This window comes from Epinephelus lanceolatus, chromosome 12 (assembly GCF_041903045.1).
Source record: "Epinephelus lanceolatus isolate andai-2023 chromosome 12, ASM4190304v1, whole genome shotgun sequence".
Classification (NCBI taxonomy): Eukaryota; Metazoa; Chordata; class Actinopteri; order Perciformes; family Serranidae; genus Epinephelus; species Epinephelus lanceolatus.
In genome coordinates, this window is record NC_135745.1 from 17,922,736 (window position 1) to 17,943,985 (window position 21,250).

The following is a 21,250-nucleotide window of genomic DNA, read 5'->3' on the forward strand; positions in this document are numbered from 1 at the left end:
CTACAAAGTACAAGCACTAAGCATACAGATTTGCCCATTTCAAAATCAAATGTATATATAGTATATTACTAAATTATAATCATTGATAGATTAATATATATCACTTTAAAAAAAACGGTAAGACATTTAACTGCTTTAGCTGTCAGGAAAAACACTTGATTGCAGTGGATTAATGAAAAACCAACTGTTAAGGGCTGGCAGAGTGCTGTTTGATTTAGTGGCATTAGACATGTATATTACATTAAAAAAAAACAGACCAATTCGATAAAATTTGGGAACAACAACCCTAAACTAAGTTGAGCCTCGTGCAGGGATACTCAACCTGCTTTGCCTGGGGCAACTTTTTCTAAAATGACAGGAGACCAGGGGCCAGTTGCAGCAGCTATGCAAACGTCAGGTGTGCGCAGGGTGTTTGTAGGATTTGAGGACATTAGGGGCTTAGCCCATACCTCTGTTAGGGGGGCCAGTGGATCTTCCCCTGGGTTATTTATTCAAGATGCAACAATTGAAATTTTCCTGGGCGATTCAGATTTCTGATTTTTTTTTAAATCTGACCTGCTGATTCAGATTTTGGACAACTCGTATGTTCTTTCTCTTGAATAACTACAACTGATAGCACATACAAACATATTTTTAAGTTACTGTCTGCTGTTGTTTGCGTCATGAACCATCATATGGCGCATGTACGTATGTAAATTTGATTGCCCAGTCACTGTTCATGGACAATCAAGCTGAGCATTGTCCAATTCTGGTTACCAGTCATTCGATCAGTGCATCTCTGATATTTTACATTAAAAGTACAAAAACATCCCAATGTGAATCCATTTATTTTCTCTGAGAATTAGAAAATGATTGGGATGTCACCTGGCACTGTATTGGAGGCCAGATTTGGCCTGCGGGCCATAGGTGAGTATTACTGGCCTTGTGTCCCACTGCTGTCATGCTGCAGGGATTTACTTGATTGTTCCTTGATTATTTCACATCATCATGGTAACCTCTGATGTGTCATGTATGAATCTTGGCTGGTGTTCTGTGTTTTTGGTTTGTTAGTTTCTATTGTTTAGTCTTTTGTAGACTACTTTTTGTTCCTTTCTTGTAGATTCCATAAGACAGGCCCTGTGTAACCCTATCCATACTCTACTTGTTGTGAAAGAAAAAGTAATGAATATATTTTCAAAAAAAAAAAATGTATGTATCACTCTAATGTTACTCTACACTTTACTCTCTTATGTCACCAATACTTCACTCTGAAATGTAGCAGAAGTACAAAGTAGTATAAAAACCCAAATTTTACTTAAGTACAGTACTCAGTGATTCTGTATTACTGTATTCAGTAGGTTGGGGAGTAGCTAGAGACAGATTTAAGTGAAATGGCCAAAATCAAACCATTAGAGACCCAGATGTCTGGATTTTTAGGTTCCAGCACAGCACAAGCTCCAAAAAAGCTGGTTCATTTCCCATAATTCAACTCAATACAATTTTTCTTTACACCCCTTCTGCCTTGTAAATGCACACCTCTTTCAAACTCAACACCCCTGTTGGTAAGCAAGTTTTATATTAAAAAGTTGAAACATACAAAATATGTGAAAAAGCCCAAACAGATATGACAAAGCTCCACCCAGAGCCATGGAAGACTTTATACAACTGTTCTGGAGTTTTCAGCCATATCACATGATCTTAGTAAGTACACAAAGAAATTACGTAATGGACCTTGAGATGAGATTGTTTTTTTCAGCTGCAGTTTTCAAGGTCAAGTATTGATTTATGAAAATATAAGCATGCTAAAAGTGTCTAAAGTAATGTAGAACAAAATACACAAAAATTGTTTGTCCATATGCAACCCATATAAATTGAAGTTTTACAGCATTTATGATTGGTATAGACTTGTCAGTCACTCAGACATCATTACTGTGTATGTGCATCTGTCTCTGTCACTCCCCATGTTTAAACTCACTTTGTTTCTTTGTGTTTACCTCTCTTTCTCAAAACTGGGAAAAAAGTTAAAACTGAAGTCCATATTGGTCAGCTTCCAGTTTTTCCACATCGTCATGCTTGATTCTTTTTAAGTGCCAGCTGCTTCCCTCAGAATTTGTACCGCCTTTCTGGCAGCAGTCTCACAGCAAAAAATGTGGTAAATACAAACAAAACAAACAAAAAACAAACATGATGCATGAAAAACACAATATTTCAGGCCTGCCAAAACAAAGATGTTTTGGTGTATAATAGAGATGATGCATTTGTCACAAGGCAACAATACAATTCATGTTTTCATATTAAATGACTTTATGCTTTTCCTTTTGCCATTTGTGTGAATAAGTGAATAATCTCCCTGTAAATATATCATATCTCACACCTCACTGATATTGTTAAATGTGTTATAGTGTCATACACATGAATAAATGTGAAAAATTGTATCCAGTAAACAGTGTGAATGGAGAAAATCATTAGAGTCAATGTGAAATAATCAGCTTTTACCACGGTGAACAAAGAGTTAGAGCAACATAAAGTTGATGAGTGAGGACTTTGCCAGTTTGAAATTATTCATTGAGCAAAATATTAAATATAAATGGCTCCTTTCATGCTTGCTTTATCTAAGATATAATTCATAAAACTTCCTGCATTAGCTTTGTCTGTGACTTATAGCCCTGTGAAACAAAGCTTGCTGCAAGTTGTGCATCCTCGCTCAAGTATGGCTAATCACAGATGTATTATAAAGATCCTGACCCCTATTATACTCATAATTTCTCCAGCAGCTACAGGCTGGTGATTGATTCACTTCATCACACACTGAACATTGTCCATATTAGAGGAGCTGCATGACTGATCATTGTACTCACTGGCTGCTAGCCAGCGATGATAGAACCAATTATACCTGCAACCCAGCCAATGGCCCTCCTTAACCTGTGAAAATGATGATCTGGTGCTAATGAAGTGAGTGAATTAGAAATGCCATCTGCTGCTGCCTCACCACCGCTTATCGCTCATAAGCTGTAGTTTTCAAGGGCACTGTATTTAAAAAAAAAAATAAGATGAATATTCTCATAGCCAATTACAGAATTGGACTAATGTGCAGGAATGCTATAATTAAACTCAAGTGGAGAATTTGTACATTTAGCATCATTCCGTGTCTTTACTTTCACCTTGCTACTCCCATTTATTTTGAAAATATAGTTTGAAGGTGGAGAGAAAAGTTACTCTGAAGTATAATTTTAGTTTGAGTCAGGCAGTTACACAAAGTTAATGCCAAGATAAATTGAGTACAGCCTAGAGCTAGTGGCTCTGTGATAATCTTTGCCGTCCACAAACGTCCAGATATTTGCCATCGGCTTCACTGGTTGGTTAAAATGCATCATGGTAAAAACACAACACATACAATAAATAACACAACGTGCACAGCACAGACAACAATAACGGACATGGTTCAAGTGCAAATGGTGGTTACAAATTTAGCAGTTATTGCATTTGTTATGAAAGACTTTATGCCTCCTCGCAAGCAATAGCCATCACCAGAGGCATTATGTTTTCAGGGTGTCTGTCCATCCATCCATACTCCATCTATTCTCATTAACACACTATCCCAGGTGTTACTCTCAAACGTCTACTTGGACTCAACGATGTAGTAATCAGATTTTGATGGTCATAGGTCAAAGGTCAAGGTCACTGTGACTTTCGCTGTCTCAGTCTTGTGAATGCAATATCTTAACACTTTGAGAGAATTTTCTCCAAATTTGGCACAAACGTTCACTTGGACTCAACAGTGAACTGTTTAGATTTTGGTGGTAAAAGGTCAGTGTGACTCTGTCTGTCTCATTCTTGTGAATGATATCTCAAGAACACCTTGGGGTAAATACTTTGAAATTGGCACAAACATTTACTGATAAACTCATTAGCTTTTGGTGGCCAAAGGTCAAAGGTCAGTGTGACCTCACAAAACATATGTGTGGCCATAACTCAATAATTCATCTGCTAATTATGACAAAGCAAATATCTAATGGCATAAAATGTTGAAGTGATGACATTTTATATCCAAAAGGTCAAAGGTCACCTTCACTGTGACATCATAATCTTCTGCAAAAACACTTACTCAACATCATATCTTAGGAACAGAAGAAGAAACATTATTGGTGACAGTAATCTTGAAACTGTGCTGATTGTATAGATCCTCTGTGCTGCCAGGCTGGAGATGTGTGCGAAGCATCCATGTTTTCTCCAAAATGGATGTAAACTTTAACTGCAGCTTGACTGGTTTGCAGAGGCACACAACCGCAAGGTGGTAGTTATAAATGTTCTTGGTTGCTGCAGCAGCTCTATAGTGTCTTCCCGAGGGCAATTTTATGAATTCTTTAAAAAGGGGATCAACAGGATCAGACTCAGTTTGTAAGGCTTTTTGCTTCACCTGCATTTTACATTTTTACGTATACATCCCAGCTGCTTCTGTTCTTTCCCAACAATTTTACTGACCATGTTTGTAATTCTGGACAGTCTATCTATGTTCTTAGCCCCCACGTGCACGTACCATGTAGACCTACACATGTTAAAAGTAAGAACACTTTGTACACTTTCTGTCTCTAAAACATTCTTGCTTATATGTAACTAAAATGTAAATGTATTCTGTGTTGACTGTAAAACTTAAAGTGATTAAAGAAATATTTGAACTCCTCTGCTGCTTCAACAGACTACAGTGTTGTATTACATAACACCATACAGGCTGTATAATATTATATGTTTGTCAGAACTTTATTTTATTGATTTTTATTATCCCTGCTGTCTGTATCTTTTTTTATTGCATTTTATTTGTAAAACACTGCTACAAATACACTTTGCTGTTATTATAAGTAGCATTATTATTATGCTTACATAATAGTGCTTTGAGCTCAATGCTATGATCAGCATCCTCACAGTGAGGATGCTAACATATTGATGTTCAGAGGGTATTATTGTCATCATCTAAGTTTAGCTTATTATGCTAACATTTGCTAGAACTGAATATACAAGTGCAGCTGATTGGAGCATCGTAAATCAAAGTAACAGACAAATTAAACTGCTGACCTGATAATGGTGCTAGATAAAACGAGGGGGTTACCAAAGTTATTACAACTCTTCCTGAGGGACATGGATATCTGCGGTGGAGGAAAATATGTTCAGATCACTTACTCCATTCTCCATTCCATTACAAGTAAAAGTCCTGTACTGACTGTTATTACTTATGTAAGCGTGTCTGTATTTTAGGAAAATGTACTCAGAAAGTATGAAAAGTAAAAGTACTCAATGGAGACAAATACCCCCTGTGACTATTATTACATATAATCATATATGATTTGATTGTTATTGCAGTAGTGTGTAAGACGTATTTAACGTTGACACTTATGATATTTTTTATTATGGATCAATCTGATGATTATTTTCCAGATTAAACAACAAATTGTTTGGTTTGTAAAAATTTGTAAAACTGAGAAATGCACCATGTTCACGAAGCTTTTTTTACCAAAATTATTAAAATAATGACGGGAAAAAGTTGCATATCATCACATTTGAGAAGACTAGTCAGTAGTCAGTAACTTACAAATAACTAGTGCACCAGTATGTCCCTTTGAAAGGATTAGTACTATATAAAGTGGCATAAATTTGTACTTAAGTACAATACTTTAGGAATTGCATTTTGTTACATTCCACCAAATCTCATGGCTATCAATCCAAATTTTGAGACCTTTAATTCGGCATCATGGTGGACCAAAGTCAGCAGGATTATTCATCTGGGAACCATGGAAATTTTCATGAAATCCATCAAACAGTTGTTGAGATGGACAGACAGACCCAGCAAGGCTGGAAATGTTCTGAGGCTGGAGGAAAAAGTTAAGTTGAACTTTAGTCAGGTAGAAACTTCCTGATGCCACTTCCCCATGTCATACAAGGTTAATAAAAGAACATTGCTGAAGTTGTTTTGCAAGCAGTAAAATAAAGTTTTTGCATTAAGCAGAAATCCCCACAGAAACACAATGTACATTTGTTTTCCCCGGATTGCTTGTAAAAATAAAAGCCACAACACTCAGGCAGACTGCTTTTTTTTGCTCTCTTTTTTTCGGAGGAACGAGTTTATTTCAAAAACTGCGATCATCCATAGCTGTACAACAGATGCAATGAATACAAATGATCCATCATAGCTACATTTTAAACATGCTGATTGTAAAAAATAGTCATCTTTTTTTTTAATCATAAACATGAATGTAAACAGAATTCCAAATGCATCTTATCATGAATAACAAACGGCAGACACCGTGTGGAGACGTTGTGAATAAATTACATATTGTGTACATTTCAGCAAAATGTACGAATAAAGCAAAGTCACGTAATTATCAAGTGTTCCTCTTACATTCATATTTAGCTCTCTGCCAGCGTCGCGGCTCGTCACAGTTTTCAATGCACAGAAACAGAACAAACTTTACAACAGAGGAAGGTGTTTCATGGTTCATCTGATTGATCACATAACTGTATTTTTATGCACAATACAGACCAGAATATACTAAGCACACAATATACTGTCCTTATTTTTCGGAGCAGCAATCAGCTTTAGGGGAAATTACTGATTGCTCTTTGCAGTTGATCTTGCAGTAGTCTGGAGAATATTCATAACCAGCATTTCGATGGAGTACACATCAGGTGTGTCATGTTCTAATGATGCAAACAAGCATAAAAACAAGTTTGAAAAACTCTTCTTCTGCCGTCAGTCACTCCCGTCATTGCTTTCGTTCAATTTCAAATACGCCTTCTTGATCAAGAAGGTTTCGCTGGTATCTGTTCTCCCAGCTTCTTGCACAAGTAGACTCCTTTTCCTCCAGCTTGAAAAAAGATTAAAAAAAACACAAGTCAGACTGTGGTGAGAATTCATTTTTATCATTGCTGACTGCCTTTCTCAGTAAACCTGTGTAGAAAAGGTGGCTACATCATGAGGTGCTGTATCTGCAAGATTTCCCTGTGAGGTGGGTGGAAAAACAGAGTAGGCGTTAGTGCTGTGACTTACATTAAAATAACCTAATGCTTCTGATATAACCTGCAACTACTGAGATATCCACCTGAGGACAAACAGTTCATTATGCCATCATCTTAACGATCCATCATGTTCAGAGCGGCTGAAAAAGATTTCCGTTATCGGGCACTTGAGGACAGCAGGGAGGAAATGTCAGCCAAGAGGCAAATTAAATCTCAAAGCTATTTGTTCATACAAAGAAAATCAGGGGATTTAAATGTCGTCTGATGGAAAGTGCGGATGAGACTGAGTCGTATCTCTGCGGCTGTTCAGACAGTCATCAGTGATAACTGCAGAGAAGCTGGCTTTTCCTTACGCTCCCAGACAGAGAGAATGACAGGCCATTTAGAAGACATGATGAGCAGCGTTCCTTACTCTGCTTAAAAGTGGAAAAATAAGCCCGAGATCTTTTGAGTTGCTGCTGCGGCTGATTACAAGTTGCTGGGCAGTGAAAAGGGGCACTGTGCAAATGCTGTCCATACGCTGTTGAATTTCTGTTCACCAAATTAAATGCCAGACAGTTTGTTTTCATATAAATGAAGACTTATTTCCTTTGACACGGAGATTAAATACTGACCTTATTCAGTTGTCAATGTCCGATATGTGGTTCTCTATCTGCAGTGAAAAGAAAAAAGACAAACAAATAAGACTAAGATAAGATAAAACTTTATTTATCCTGAGGGACAGTGCTGTGCAGTGGTTGCAAACACAACAAGTGCAAATATAGGAAGTTTAAAATGACAATAAGGTACAGATCCAAAATATATACAATACATACAATGTCAGAATCAGGTTCTCAATATGGGTCATAAAATATAAACAGGTTAACAGCCGGGATCAGCCTATAGATATACAGTATCAGATCATCTGAGCAGGCTTTTTTGTTGTTGTTGTTTTAACGAGAGGTCAGGACATTTCCAGCAATGTTTGTAGCAATAAAAGCAGGTATTTTTTGTTTTAATGAGAGGTCGAGCCATTTCCAGCTATAAAGCGGGTATTTTTTTAACAAGATGTCAGGACATTTCCAGCCATGTTTGTGGGAACAAAGCAGTTTTTTTTGTTGTTTTAATGAGAGGTCTAGACATTTCCAGCCATGCTTGTAGCAGTAAAAGCAGGTACTTTTAATGTTAGGTCAGGACATTTTCAGCCATGTTTGTAGCATTAAAAGCAGGTATTTTTAATGTCAGGTTTGATATTTCCAGCCGTGTTTGTAGCATCAAAGAAGGCTTTTTTGTTGCTGTTGTTTTAACAAGAGGTCAGGACATTTCCAGCCGTGTTTGCAGCCATAAAAGCAGGTATTTACAATGTTAGGTCGAGACATGTTTGTAGTGATAAAAGAAGGTTTTTTTAACGAGAGGTGTGGACATTTCAAACCATGTTATAGCCACAAAAGCAGGTGTTCTTTGTTTTACCGAGAGGTCACGCCATTTCCAGCTATGCTTGCAGCGATAAAAGCAGGTACTTTTTTAACGATAGATGCACAGAAATCCAGCCATGTTTGTGGCGACAAAAGTGGGCATTTTTAATGTCAGGTCAGGACATTTTCAGCCATGTTTGTAGCAACAAAGCAGGCTTTTTTTGGTTGTTTAACGAGTGGTCAGGACATTTCCAGACATATTTGTAGCGATAAAAGCAGGTATTTTTAATGTTAGGTCTGGACATTTTCAGCCATGCTTGTAGTGATAAGAGCAGGAATTTTTTAATGAGAGGTCTAGACATTTTAAGCCATTTTTTTTTTTTTTTGCTTCAACGAGATGTGGCACCACTTCCAGCTACCCTTATAGCGATAAAAGCGGGTACTTTTTTAATGAGAGGTCAACATAAATCCAGCCATGTTTGTGGCGACAAAAGTGGGCATTTTTTAATGAGGGGTCAGAAAATTTCCAGTCATGTTTGTAGCACCCAGAACAGGTATTTTAAGCCACAGTTCATTCTGCTTAAATGTTTTGGTTCTCATACTTTTTTTAAAAAAAAAAAAAAATAAAGACACCGTTCAGAACAAAAAAGTTCATTAGTTCATCGTTATTTCTCATGCATTAGATACATTTCTTCATCAGAAACTACAGTTGGCTGGCTAAATTGCTTTCCAGGTAGTGAATAAAGCATGCACATATATTTTTGGAATGTCTTTAGCAGCATACGTCAGGTTTTCCATGGCCGAGCAGCTTGAGAAGCTTTTCAGCCATTGATTAATAGCTGGTGCTTAATATTGTTAACATTAAAGAGCAAAAAATAGTTTGTATGATACAAGGACTAAGCAGTTTTGCCTGGATTTTTTTTTTTAGAGATGCAAAGACGTCAGCAGAGAGATAGCAGATATGGTCTATATTTACCCTGAAAATGTCCATCTCCTAGTACTTCCACACACAAAGCACCAATGTCTCCTCTGAGCAGCATACACAAGTATCTGGATTATTTTAATTAAAGTTGTGTAAGATTGTGTAAGAGAGTGGGGGCTTCAGTTCAGATTTTATTGAAATGGTATCTATAGGTGAAAGCCAAATATGCTTTAATGGTCACCAGTTATCAATGGTTTGGTCCACACGCACAATCAATCTAATAAGCTCCTCTGTCTGTGAGAGGGTGGTGCTTCACAGGCTCACGCTTTTCTACTAATTTCTTTAAGAGGTTTCCTGCAAAGAACTGTTTAATTTAGTAGCAATCAAAGAGAGAACATGAACCTCCTTGAAACAACTGTTCCATGTAAACCCAAACACATTCTGTATTCATTTATTCATCACTGGAAACTTTACCCTTCATTTATGTTGGATTGTATACTTGCTTGTACACAAATGTATTTTTTTTTTTTTTTTTTTTTAAATGTGACTGCAATTAATTTGAATTAATAAGCTGGAAATGTACCAGTTGGACTCTCTGTTTTCCCTGTAATGACTACCAAATTATACAGTTCTTTCAGGAAATAGTCTAGGAAATTATTATGAAAATACAGACTGGCCAACCTAAGTAAAAGCACAGACACACAGTTGTTGATTGTGTCTGAAAAATGTAGTTCAAGCCAGGTCACCACTTATTCTTTTAAGACGAAAAGATTAATACTAGTCAGAAAAACACGTTTTGCAGGACACAGCAGTGCACTCTTCAGCGAGGAGTGCATGGCAAAGTTTGGGCTAGTTTTATTTCTACAGCTCGGTAGAAAAGATTTCCGCACATTAGTGTAACAGACCGAAAGCTCAACAATAAAGTGAAACACTGCATAGATGTAAGCGTGTGGAAAGCTTTTCTACCAGTTTGGACTCACTGATGTTTCCAGCACTTTGCCAAGACCAAGCTGGGGGGAGCGGTGGTTGTTCTGCATCATTTCTAAAGCTTGGAAAATTAGGCAAATTTAACCGAATAATAGAGACATCCAAAATTAGATCAGTTTATTTGATGCATGCCAAGTATGAAAGCACTGCATATACTGTATAACATAATATAATTTGTATATTTGGTCACACACCAGTACACAGGGAAACTGATAGTCTGCCTTGTAAGCCTATCTGGCAGGGCGTGATGCCAGGTGCTACGTTTATATCAGAATACAGACCCCTCCATCTGAGTATATTTTTGTTGTTGGACATAATTTAAGCAACCTAAATGTCAATATACACCAGCATTTCTCAGTTGTACGTATTTTCCAGTATAACTTCATAACAATCATTTTGGGAATTTTCAGCAGTCAGGTAAAATTCATTCCAACATCTGCGGGGGAAGCTGGTCTCGGTTGCAGCTGTGCCGGCAGAACAAAGTGTCTCCTTAAGTCAGTTATCTCAACAAATAAAATGAATCTCTGTTTGAAGTTACAGGCAGGTGTGAGGTCTCCTGTAGGTTTAATCTTGGGGTTAAGGCAAAGATTAGGTTTATTCAAAACTTTTTAGTTCATGCTTTTGCTAGGTTATCCAAAAAGTGATGAGATGACCCAATGCGAGCCGACAAGAATGCGCATCAGGCAACTGGTGTGATGCAGGACATAAAGCAGTATCTTCATCGTCGGGTGAAACACAAGTTTTTAGGGAGTCCTCAACAGCCAAGAGGTGGTTAGCTAAGCTAAGCAGAGACTGGAAACAGTGGGAACCAGCCAGCCTTGCTGTCCAAAGATAACAAAATCTTCCTAATACAACCTCTTAAGATCGCTGATTCCTAATTTCTCTACTGGTTGCCTGGTAACTGGTCAGAGGCATTAAGTGGTCCAGCACATTGTTGTTTTTACACTCCTATTTTTGTGTGGACCAGAGTATGTGTGAATGATCAAGCTTTAGAGGTGCTGTTAGGCAGATTCTGCTATCTTCAGACAGAGCCAGGCTAACTGTTTCCCTTTGTTTCCACTCTTTGTGCTAAGCTAAGCTAACCAGCTCCTAGATGTAGCTTTATATTCGCCATACAGACATGAGTGGTATCAATTTTTGTCCTCCAAGTTTTTGCTAAAAGGTGAATAGGCACATTTCCCAGAATGTCAAACCTCTCCTGTAACAGCTGAAAATAAGTTTTAATATTGTAAAATGAACACATGCAGCAGATGTACAGCTAATGCAAACACACACTAAGTGACTTAAATTTATAGAGACACACACACACATACACACACACACACTCTTATATATCCTAGCATTAATTTCACTGACAGGAGAACTCACTCACTCCTCACAGAGACTGTAAATGTCTACTTGACCTCCTCACCATATCGCTGGTGCCTTCATCTTCAAAGTCGTCTTCGCAGCCGTCCGTCATCTCCCCTGCCTCCACCTCAGCTGTCGCCTCCGCCTCCTCTCCACCAGAGTGGTCTGCTGCGTCACCATGGAGACACTCACACACCTCCTCTTGTTTCCTCTGCATGTCTGGGAAAAGAGACAGACTGGCAGTTAACATCAGAGCATAAGAAATGTATTGAACTGACTTCTTATTTGTACTAATAGAGTAATCAATCTGTCAGACATAATAAAGCTTTTAATATTTTCTGTATCACTTTGCCCTGCGTGTGTCTTTGACTTCCACATGAATATATGCATGCTCCTCCAGCAGACAGGTCCTCCCCTCTGTCAAATCTCACCGCCATCAGAGCGATGTTGCCTCTCAATCTTCTCCAGCCTTCCCAGCAGTGAGTCGATCTTGGTCTTGATCTGTGACAGCTCCTTCTTGATTGTTAGGAGCTGGTCTGTCTTCACTGTGAGCATACATTAATAAAATTTAAAAAGCATAATTAATGTGATGTTTGACAAGGAGACAGACATGGTTACAACAGCTACTGCACTGCTCCGACACGTCTCAGCGGCCGAGTTCGTTGCCAGAAGTTTGGCTGAGGCACAATTAGTAAAAGGGCACATGAATGGAAGCCAAAGTTTGTGATATTTCACTGTATTGAATTACGCGGAGAATACTGATTAGTATCTGTGAGAGAAGGAGCACTGCAAAGGCAACTGTTGAACAATTAAAGGAAATAACAGTTTCATACAATCTGGATCTTATTTTAGCAGTTTTTGCCATCATTCCCATCAGTTACTATAACAATGTATTCACTAACTTAAAGGAATATTTTCATATAATTTGAAATGCGCTTATTCTTTTTCTGCCTTTTGAGATTTTGTTGGTCCTGGTAGGTGGATTTTGTTACCTTCAGACAGAACTAGGTTTCCAGTCTTTGTGCTAAGATTAGCTAACCAGCTGCAGCCTTTTATCTAACAAACATGAGATCGAGATCAATCTTCCCATCTACATCTCTGCAAGAAAGCAAATTAGCATATTTCTTAAAATGTCAAACTAATGATTGAGTTTTTATTACAAATAATCCGTCTTAAAGAAACATTTACTGTTGGAGAGATGGTATATTTATAAAAGTGGGCTGTCTATACAGTAGAAAGATGCAGACTTTTGAAAATGGTGCTACATGACCAGAGAAAACAAACAGAAAGGGCTGTGGTATTTGATTTTGCTCAAGAGGTAGAAAACCTACAACTACCAGAATGCACTGTGCCGCATTTAACCAATACATGCTCCAGCTGGTGGATGAGGTAATGTGAGCTTGGCCGTTTTCACACAGGAAACAATATGGCGGCCGGCTAGTAACAAACAATCTTAAATTACAGTTAAACAGTAAGCTAAAATATGTATCGTAAATGTTTTGAGGCGAGAAAGCGGCAACGCAGTGACATATATATATATATATATTAACAGCACTGCTTGATTTAAGTGTTTAATCTCAGTTTTTTATGCCTTCATTTTTACAACACAGGAAACAGTAAAGCGTCCACTGCTTGTTAACAAATTCTTCTATTACAGCTAAACAGTGCACTAAAATATATTTCTAACGACATAGTTGGTGAGAAATAAACATTACAGTAACAGAACCTTTGTTCATTTTTGATCAGCACTGCCTAGTGTTGACAGCTAAATTGAAGTTTGGTCTGAGTTTAAGAGATAGAGAGAACCAGAGAGGAAGGTCTCGATCCGCTTCCTCCAGTTAAAACCCGCTGGATGACGCAAAACGAGCCAAAAGAGGAGCAGGGAGATCTGGGCATTAGTAAGATGGAGGGACATTTACCATACTTCACTTACATATACTACCCACAATGTTGTGATACAAAGCTGGTTGAAAAGCGGCCAAGTATCCTTTTAAATGTTGGCTTGTTCACAACCTGACCAGAACTAAAACAATTCGTCCATTAATCAAAGTCATATTTCAAGTATAAATGCCAAATATTTATTTCACTTTCTGCTGCTTTTCTTTGTCTTCCATGACTGCAAACTAAATTTTTGGGAGGTAAGTTGGACAAAACCAGGCATATAAATACGTCATCTTGGACTCATGTAAAGTGTTTAGCTTTTAGGTATTTTGCACTATTTTCTAACATTTTACAGACCAAACAGTCAATCTGAAATAATAATTGTCAAATTAATCAATTCATAAAAATAATTATTAGTTGCAGCCCTACAAATGTTTGATAATGACATCCTCTCTTCTCTTTTGCCCTGCCACTGAAGGGATTTTATGTTTTCAGCTGTCACCTATTACTTTGATAAGGACAGACTTATTATAACTTAAAGAAATGACAGGTAAAACTACAGATATAAGACCCAGGTTGTAATAAACTGGACATTTCCTTTGAACAGAGCAGGAAAGAGCGAATCAGAGGAACCAAAAGGGACAAAGAGAACATACGTTTAGGGACTGTGATGGAAGAGCCGACATTGAGCGCTCGGGAGGAGGAAGAGGAAGAGGAGGAGGAAGAACAGGCCCTGACTGGAAAGGAGGATTTGGCTCTGCGTGTGGACGGGACGACTAGCCGTGAACGTTTGATGGGGATCACAGCACGGGTCGGGGGCACGACACGACCGTGGTACTCAAAGAGTCTGGAGACACATGAAAGATTAATATGCAGCAATCTTATCAACAGCAGAACAACAGAGCAACATGTTACAAAAGGCATCCCAGTGCAGAAAAACACATTACCTAAAAAGCAGGGAGAAGTATCTGTGTATTTATTACTGGCACTGAACAACAAAGCTGGCATCAAGCTCGTGTTTCTAGATGTTATTTGAGCACCAAGAAGCGCTTACAAAGCACCTAAAAGACATGCTGCAAAAAATGTTTTAATGATTGAGGTACCTATTGAACAATGCCACAGCAATTCAGTCAATCCCGTTGCCAACGACATATCAAATTGCCAAAATAGTAATAATGACTCAAAGCTGAAGGATTCAACTCTCAGGGATATTGCAAAATAGAGGAAGTAAACAAACCAATGAAAATGTCAGAAGGAAGACACATTCTCTGCCTTGCCAACGCAAATGACCAGCCGGGGGACTATCTGACATTCAGTACTCGCCTATGCGGATAAAAGCATCATTAGTAAGCCCAACGGAGAGGAATAAAAACCTCCCCAATATGACATTCATTATGCCTATGATAATGTAGTTACTTTGCCTCAGATGGAAATGGGGCTATTCTGCTCTAAACTCATCTTTATCTAAGTAGCTGACTCTGAAATGGGGAGAAAGGAGGGTGAACACTGAAGGGCAAAATATTGGGAGAAAAGGGATGATGTGGAAGCGTTAAAAAGGACAAACTACAGTCAGACTGTGCGGTTATTTAACACCAGATAAGCTTTCTCACATACCTGCTGTAGAAATCGTCTCTGTAGTAATCATAGTCAAACTCGTAGCCGCTGTGAAGATAAAACAGACTGTTTTTATTCTTCTGTTGCAGTGTTAAATGCGTGTGTGTGTGTGTGTGTGTGTGTGTGGTCAGGGAAGAAAATCTTGACACAAGACTGAAGACACTAACAAGAGAGATCACGAAGAACTCAATGAGGAGTACAGTGCATACACATCTAAGATGAATAAGCCATTTGCACCTGTTTCCAGTCTTTGTGCTAAGCTACGCTAACTATCTCTAGGTTCCAGCTTCATATTCAGAGTGCAGACATGAGATTGATATGAAAAGATAAGCTTTTATTCAACCCCAGAGGGGAAATTCAGGTGCTGCAGCAGCACAAAGATAAAAATAATACAGATAAATAAAGTAGTAAAACATAAAAATAAAAGGTGTGTACAACTAGAAGAGTGGAAATACAACAACATGAACAACACAAGAGCAATTAAAGACAAAGTTACAAGGTTAAGTGACACGGTATGATTCATAGCAGTGACTCTAATATTATGTAAACAGCATGCACCAAAATAATAATAATACAGAATATTAATACCCTTGGTGTCATTACTGTGAGGTAATGACACCAAGGATGTTAGCGTTGATGATTGAGTCATACTGTGCCAGAGTACGTTCGCCCCCCCTCCACTACCCACCTGCTCAGCTTTCACATTATTAATGCTGTTCAGTGCCCAAGTACACTTGCATCATCATCTACGTGACATTTTTGTGCCATAGTGAAGCTACAGTGTAGCACAAAAATGTCTGGGGGACAGTTCTCAGTGGGAACTGGTGGGGACCAGCAGGGCAGCAATGCAAAGCTCTGTTCCTGGGTGAAGGAGGAGCTGCTGCTGCCAGGCATGGAGCTCTGTGCCTCCTGCTGGAGCTGTGACTGCAGGTCGAAGGTGGCAGTGAAGCTGGGTCTGGGTCTGTTTGTAGCCGGCTGTGCTGCCAGCTGACATCGAGGCATCGTTATTAAATCAAGACCGTTTCATAACAGGGTAAAAATTACATTACATATATTGCGTACTGTACTGGACTACACATGAACCGTACTTGAGACCACCCCAGTACAAATTAGCGTACCGTGCCTGCATAGGGCACACAGTGTTCACACTTATCAAACAAACTGGATTTTGGTGTCAAGTGTACCCGGATCTGGGCCTAGCCCCTGATATGACAGACCCCTTAGTGTTGTCTGTCTGCAAAACAGAAATATAAAATAGATAAGTAAGATATGGTGTGATAAGACAGTATAACATATTAACATAGTATAGTATGATATAGCACAGTATACTGTAGTGTAGCATGAGGTATAAGATATAGTATAAGGTGTAATGTAATAGTAGTTATGGTATTAATACTAGAAAGATGCACCTCGCCAGGCAGCCACCAGAGCTAATCGCTCCCACTCTTGACAGTTCATGCGGCACCGCTGCGCCCCGTAGTACTGTACCTCCCAGCTTCCTTACAGTCAAGATGGTGGCGATAGATAATGATAACTTTTTTTTTCCTTTTTGTATTCTACCAGACTTTAGTGGATTGTATCACATTGGGTATGAAATTAATCTACAGATGCTCTGGTTCAAAATTAGACCAAACTTTTCAATGGATGTCAGTTTTTGAGCCACGGCAAAGGCCAAAATGTGGCCTGCAACAGATGGTAAGGCTTCTGGTTTTTAGCTGAGATGATTACCAGAAAACTCGCAGCCAGCAGTCAGTGAGGTTTAAAACAGTGTTCAGAGTGATGACAGCCTGTGGTCTCTACTGTTGTGATGGCAGCAGGTACAAATGAGTGCCTGAAGCAGTCAGTTTTGCACTTGGGTGGGACGGCCCAGCTGCTGAATGAGCTTCCACAGCTTGTCATGGAGTTGATGAGTGGGTTTATCCAAGATGACTCTGATTTTGCCCATCATCTTCCTCTCTGCAAGTTACTCCAAAGTGCCCAATACTGTACTAGCCCGACCACAAAGCTGGCCTTCTCACTTGTTGAATCTACTGGCCTCACCGGCCGTGATGCCACCAGCACACCACAGTAAGGAACAGCGCACTTGCTACCACAGACTGATAGAAGATCTGCAGGAGCCTGCTGAGTAGCCTGATATTGATCATCGCAGTTAACACTCAGCAAAAAAGCTAATTTCCCCAATTCCTTTACAATCCCTAATGAAGACCTATTTTGTATTCCCTTTAGTCTGTTACGATGTCAGTCATGTCACTCCTTGTGCGCTTCTATTTTGTTTTTGCTTCTAACAACATACTAAAATGTCAAGAGTGAGCGAATGTGTAATAACAACAGACACTGATAGCACAGGGAATTGGCTGTTCCTCCAGAAGTGCCCGAGCAGGCAGCAGAATATAAGTACGGTGGGAAAACTAGGTCAGCACAGCAATATCTGGCTGATACAGTGAAATAAGACAGATGTGTTTCACACAGACCTGTAGAGAGACGACAGAGGCCTCTTGGAGCCCATCTTCGGCCTGTATGGTTTTGGCTCTCCTGCCATGTTGATATCTGGGAACAAAATGAAAATCGATGTCACGATGTGATGCAGCAGCAGCAGCAGCAGCAGCAGCTCATAATATAAAGAAAACATTAAGGCTGCAGCCATAATGAAATTGCGTTTGAAATACGTTTTGAAAACAACATCAATACACCTGCATTGCTTTGTTGTTTGTGAAAGTATTACTGAGTATTTTTATGTGCTGTAATAAAAGATTCAAAAGCTTTTATAAGCATATAAATGTTATAAGCTACAAAGCTGTTTAACTGTAACTCAATTAAAACTGTTGCCATGATAAAACTGTCAAATGCAGATTAACACATCGCTGCATATGAAATACTTGCACACAAACATGTAAACATACACACATGTTCATATTATCATATCTCCAAAATGTCATTTGGTTTAGAGTTTAAACTGGAGCACATGAAAACATAAATTAAAGACATGTTATGGTAGTTGTAACTTCAGTGTCACTGGAAGATATAAAAATTTGGACATTAACCACAGTTTCACAATTTGTTTCATGTAAGAACGTAAACATGAAGATTTACAGGAAAAAATAGTACGAAAGTTTAAATAGTACATATATGGCATGTTTAAGTTACTGTTGATGTTACAGTCGGAAAGAAGAATGTTTTATCTCTGTGTAGGTCACTCATGTCGCACCACATTCCTGCTAGATGCCATTATTGTATCACTATTGTAGCACTGCAATGATTAGTCAATTGAGTCATTTATCAAGCAAATCTGCCAAACTTTGGCATCAAAATTTGCTGCTTTTCTCTGTTTAATATGATTCTAAATTGAATATATTTATCATAGTGTTAGTTCAAGGCAGGACACAATGTCAAGCTCAGCTCACATCCCAGCTACATCAGCTGATCTCAAACAGCCCAGTCAGCTGATAGAGCAGCTGATTGATGGAAGGGAGTCTGCTGATCATATGATTCCTTTCTATGCAACCAATTAGAGAATCTCATTCAGGGTGCCCTATTTAAACTGCTCTGGCCTGCCTACTGTTGCTGCTTCCTCTGCCAGCTGCTGTGCAACCCACCTCCACCCCAGCTCCTCCTTTTCATGCTGTGTCTGACTTATCAACATTATTTCTGTTTGTCACTGATGCTGCTCTGTTCTGTTCTTAGGGGGTCTTTGCTGCTGCTCTCCCTGCCTTAGGCTTTCCATGTAGGCGCATGGAAGGGCAGGGAGATTTGCTCTCTGCCTCAGGGTTTCCTTGTTTGCACTTGGAGGGGCAGAGAGGTGTGCTCTCTCTGCCTTAAGGCTTTCCACGTAGGCACATGGATCAGGCTTCATGCATAGGCCCGAGTGGCAGAGAAGCCACAGAACAGAACCATACCGCCAAATATAATACTGCAAATGGACATATAGTTTGCTTTGACCAAAGTGGTCCTGCCTGAACTTTAAGTTTTGGACTATTGGTCAGATAAAACAAGTACTAATTTGAAGATGAAACTTTGGGTACTGGCAGCTTGTAACAAGCATTCTGATGTGTTCGACAAAACGAATTATCGATTAATGGATACATAAATCAGCACTGGATTAAATCAATAATGAAAATAATTGATAGTTGCAGTTGTACATTTCCGTACTAAGGGGTCGTGATTAGCATCAGCAAACTACAACTGCATTAAAACATCTGTATACAGACTCTCACACAACTCCTGCAGTATAATCCAAGTTTCATTTATCCCGTTGTATGCTTTTCAGTTCCCAAACACATGCATTTTTACTAAAACCTTAGTATTTATGACACTTCTGCATATGAGTAGCACGCCGGGCTAGCGCTTGTGATTGAGCTCTGCTCATGCATTCCATTGAGCAGAGTTCAAATGTACCATCTTGTTAAGGCGTGCTTCCTCATCCATGCATGAGACTGTTTATGCTAAAATGTTTTAGATATTAAGGATTTCGCAATAATGCGATGTGTTTGAGAGCTTGCAAACAAATGTCTTGATATAGTTGTGCTGTTGTTAAATGTGGTTCCCTTTTGACTTCAGCTTCTCAAGAATTTTCTCTGTGTTTGGATTCCTCGCTCACCATGGAGGCATGTGAGAAAAACAAAGTTTTCTTAACAAATTCAACGTAACAAGGGGTGAGTAATTCATATTAAAATGATTATCGTCATGGTTTTCTTGTTTTTTTTTTTAGACAGAAGTGACGAATAAAATTATGTCGAACAACTCTCAGTATCCCAACTTTGGCAGACGAGGAACTATGTAAATTAGACGATTTACTTTTGAGGAGAAAAGAGTGTAAGCTGAAGAGCATTGCTAACAAATGCTAGAGGGCTGATTCCCCCGAGTTCACTTCTCAGACACAGACACATCATTCTTCCTGACTATGTTTACATGCAAAAAACTATTCAGAATTTTGCTCTTATTTCAAAAAAGACAACATTTCTACTAAGCTGTTTATGTGTCAAATGAAAATGAAATTCCACCAATATTCCCGTTTACATTCAGCCATGCAGATTGCGATTAACGTGCCTTAACATGTCGTTTATCACATCAATATCAAGAAAAGTGGAGTGGCTGGGGCCACTTGTCTCATTTTGCTTGTCTGGATCAAAATAAGGTTATTTCAGAGTCTCGTTCTAGTGACAGACTTGTTGAACTGTGCAAGCACAACCTCTCTTTCATTCCTTTAACCACATTTTTTAAAAAGGTCAACGCTGTGATACTTGTACAGAGCCAAAAACCTGCTTATATCAAAGTCTTTCATAATGTTTAAAAGTAGGTGTGTGTCACCTTCCGACCAGAAATGTTGGCTTTTCTTTTCAGCATGCATTTCTTTACCAGCATGGCAAATTATTCAGAATATTGTCATATTCTGAATAATAGTTGAATATTAGTGTGTATGCAAACATACGCAATGTCTTCTAAATTTCCTGTCATGGATAACCTCACCTATTTCTCCCCCCATCTTGGAGAAATGGATTTCATATGGGAAAGTTTTACAGTGAAGCCCTGCAGACTGAAAGTCAGCGTTTCAAAAAAGTGCCTTATAAAGAATGCAAGAAGAGGCATCATTTCTATTCAACTTTTAAGATACCTTACTATGAAATTTTCATGGCAACTCCTGTAATATAACACACAAAAGCACAATATGCAGATCGTACCCACAACTGTTCCTCTAACTGCATCAACAAAGTCTAAAATATTTAAAGCACAATATCAAGTCACAGCACCAACCTATACTCATAGCAACAGGGTTGGAAAGAGTGATTTAGTGCAAAATGTTTAAAGCGTTCTGATGCATCAGAAATGATGTGCAGTGGCCATTCACTGTGATTTCAAAGCACTTTATAACAGACATGAAAACATGGCATTCATTGTGATGCACAATAGACAGTCTACCAAGCTCAAAAACATTACAGAAGCAAACATATTTCATGACTACACAGTTTACATCCATGTCTCTTCAAACTCATATAGAGCAATGACTGTAGACAATGCTTCAAATATGGATGTTGCTACAAAGAAGCTACATATTCAACAACTTGAATGCTTCACACAGTCTGGCAGCACAGAAGATCTATACAATCAGCACAGTTTCAAA

At 38.7% G+C, this 21,250-nt stretch overlaps 1 protein-coding gene across 8 annotated transcripts in view; it reads right to left on the reverse strand.

Moving 5' to 3' along the window:
* Nucleotides 1-6,055: 6,055 nt before the first annotated feature.
* Nucleotides 6,056-21,250, reverse strand: part of LOC117272362 (RNA-binding Raly-like protein) — a 68,014-nt gene continuing 52,819 nt past the window's right edge. For 5 of the 8 annotated variants that reach the window (XM_078173049.1, XM_078173052.1, XM_078173050.1 and 2 more), the window contains 6 exons: nt 17,607-17,682; nt 15,136-15,183; nt 14,178-14,368; nt 12,072-12,185; nt 11,702-11,859; nt 6,063-6,836 (listed from right to left, as the gene is read on the reverse strand). In XM_078173049.1, coding sequence (XP_078029175.1) covers nt 6,735-6,836; nt 11,702-11,859; nt 12,072-12,185; nt 14,178-14,368; nt 15,136-15,183; nt 17,607-17,682 — 689 coding nt within the window. In that variant the 3' untranslated portion in view covers nt 6,063-6,734. Of the gene's footprint in view, nt 6,837-7,601; nt 7,640-11,701; nt 11,860-12,071; nt 12,186-14,177; nt 14,369-15,135; nt 15,184-17,606; nt 17,683-21,250 lie in introns of all 8 variants that reach the window. The other 3 variants (XM_033651253.2, XM_033651257.2, XM_078173053.1) reach the window with 2 other exon arrangements.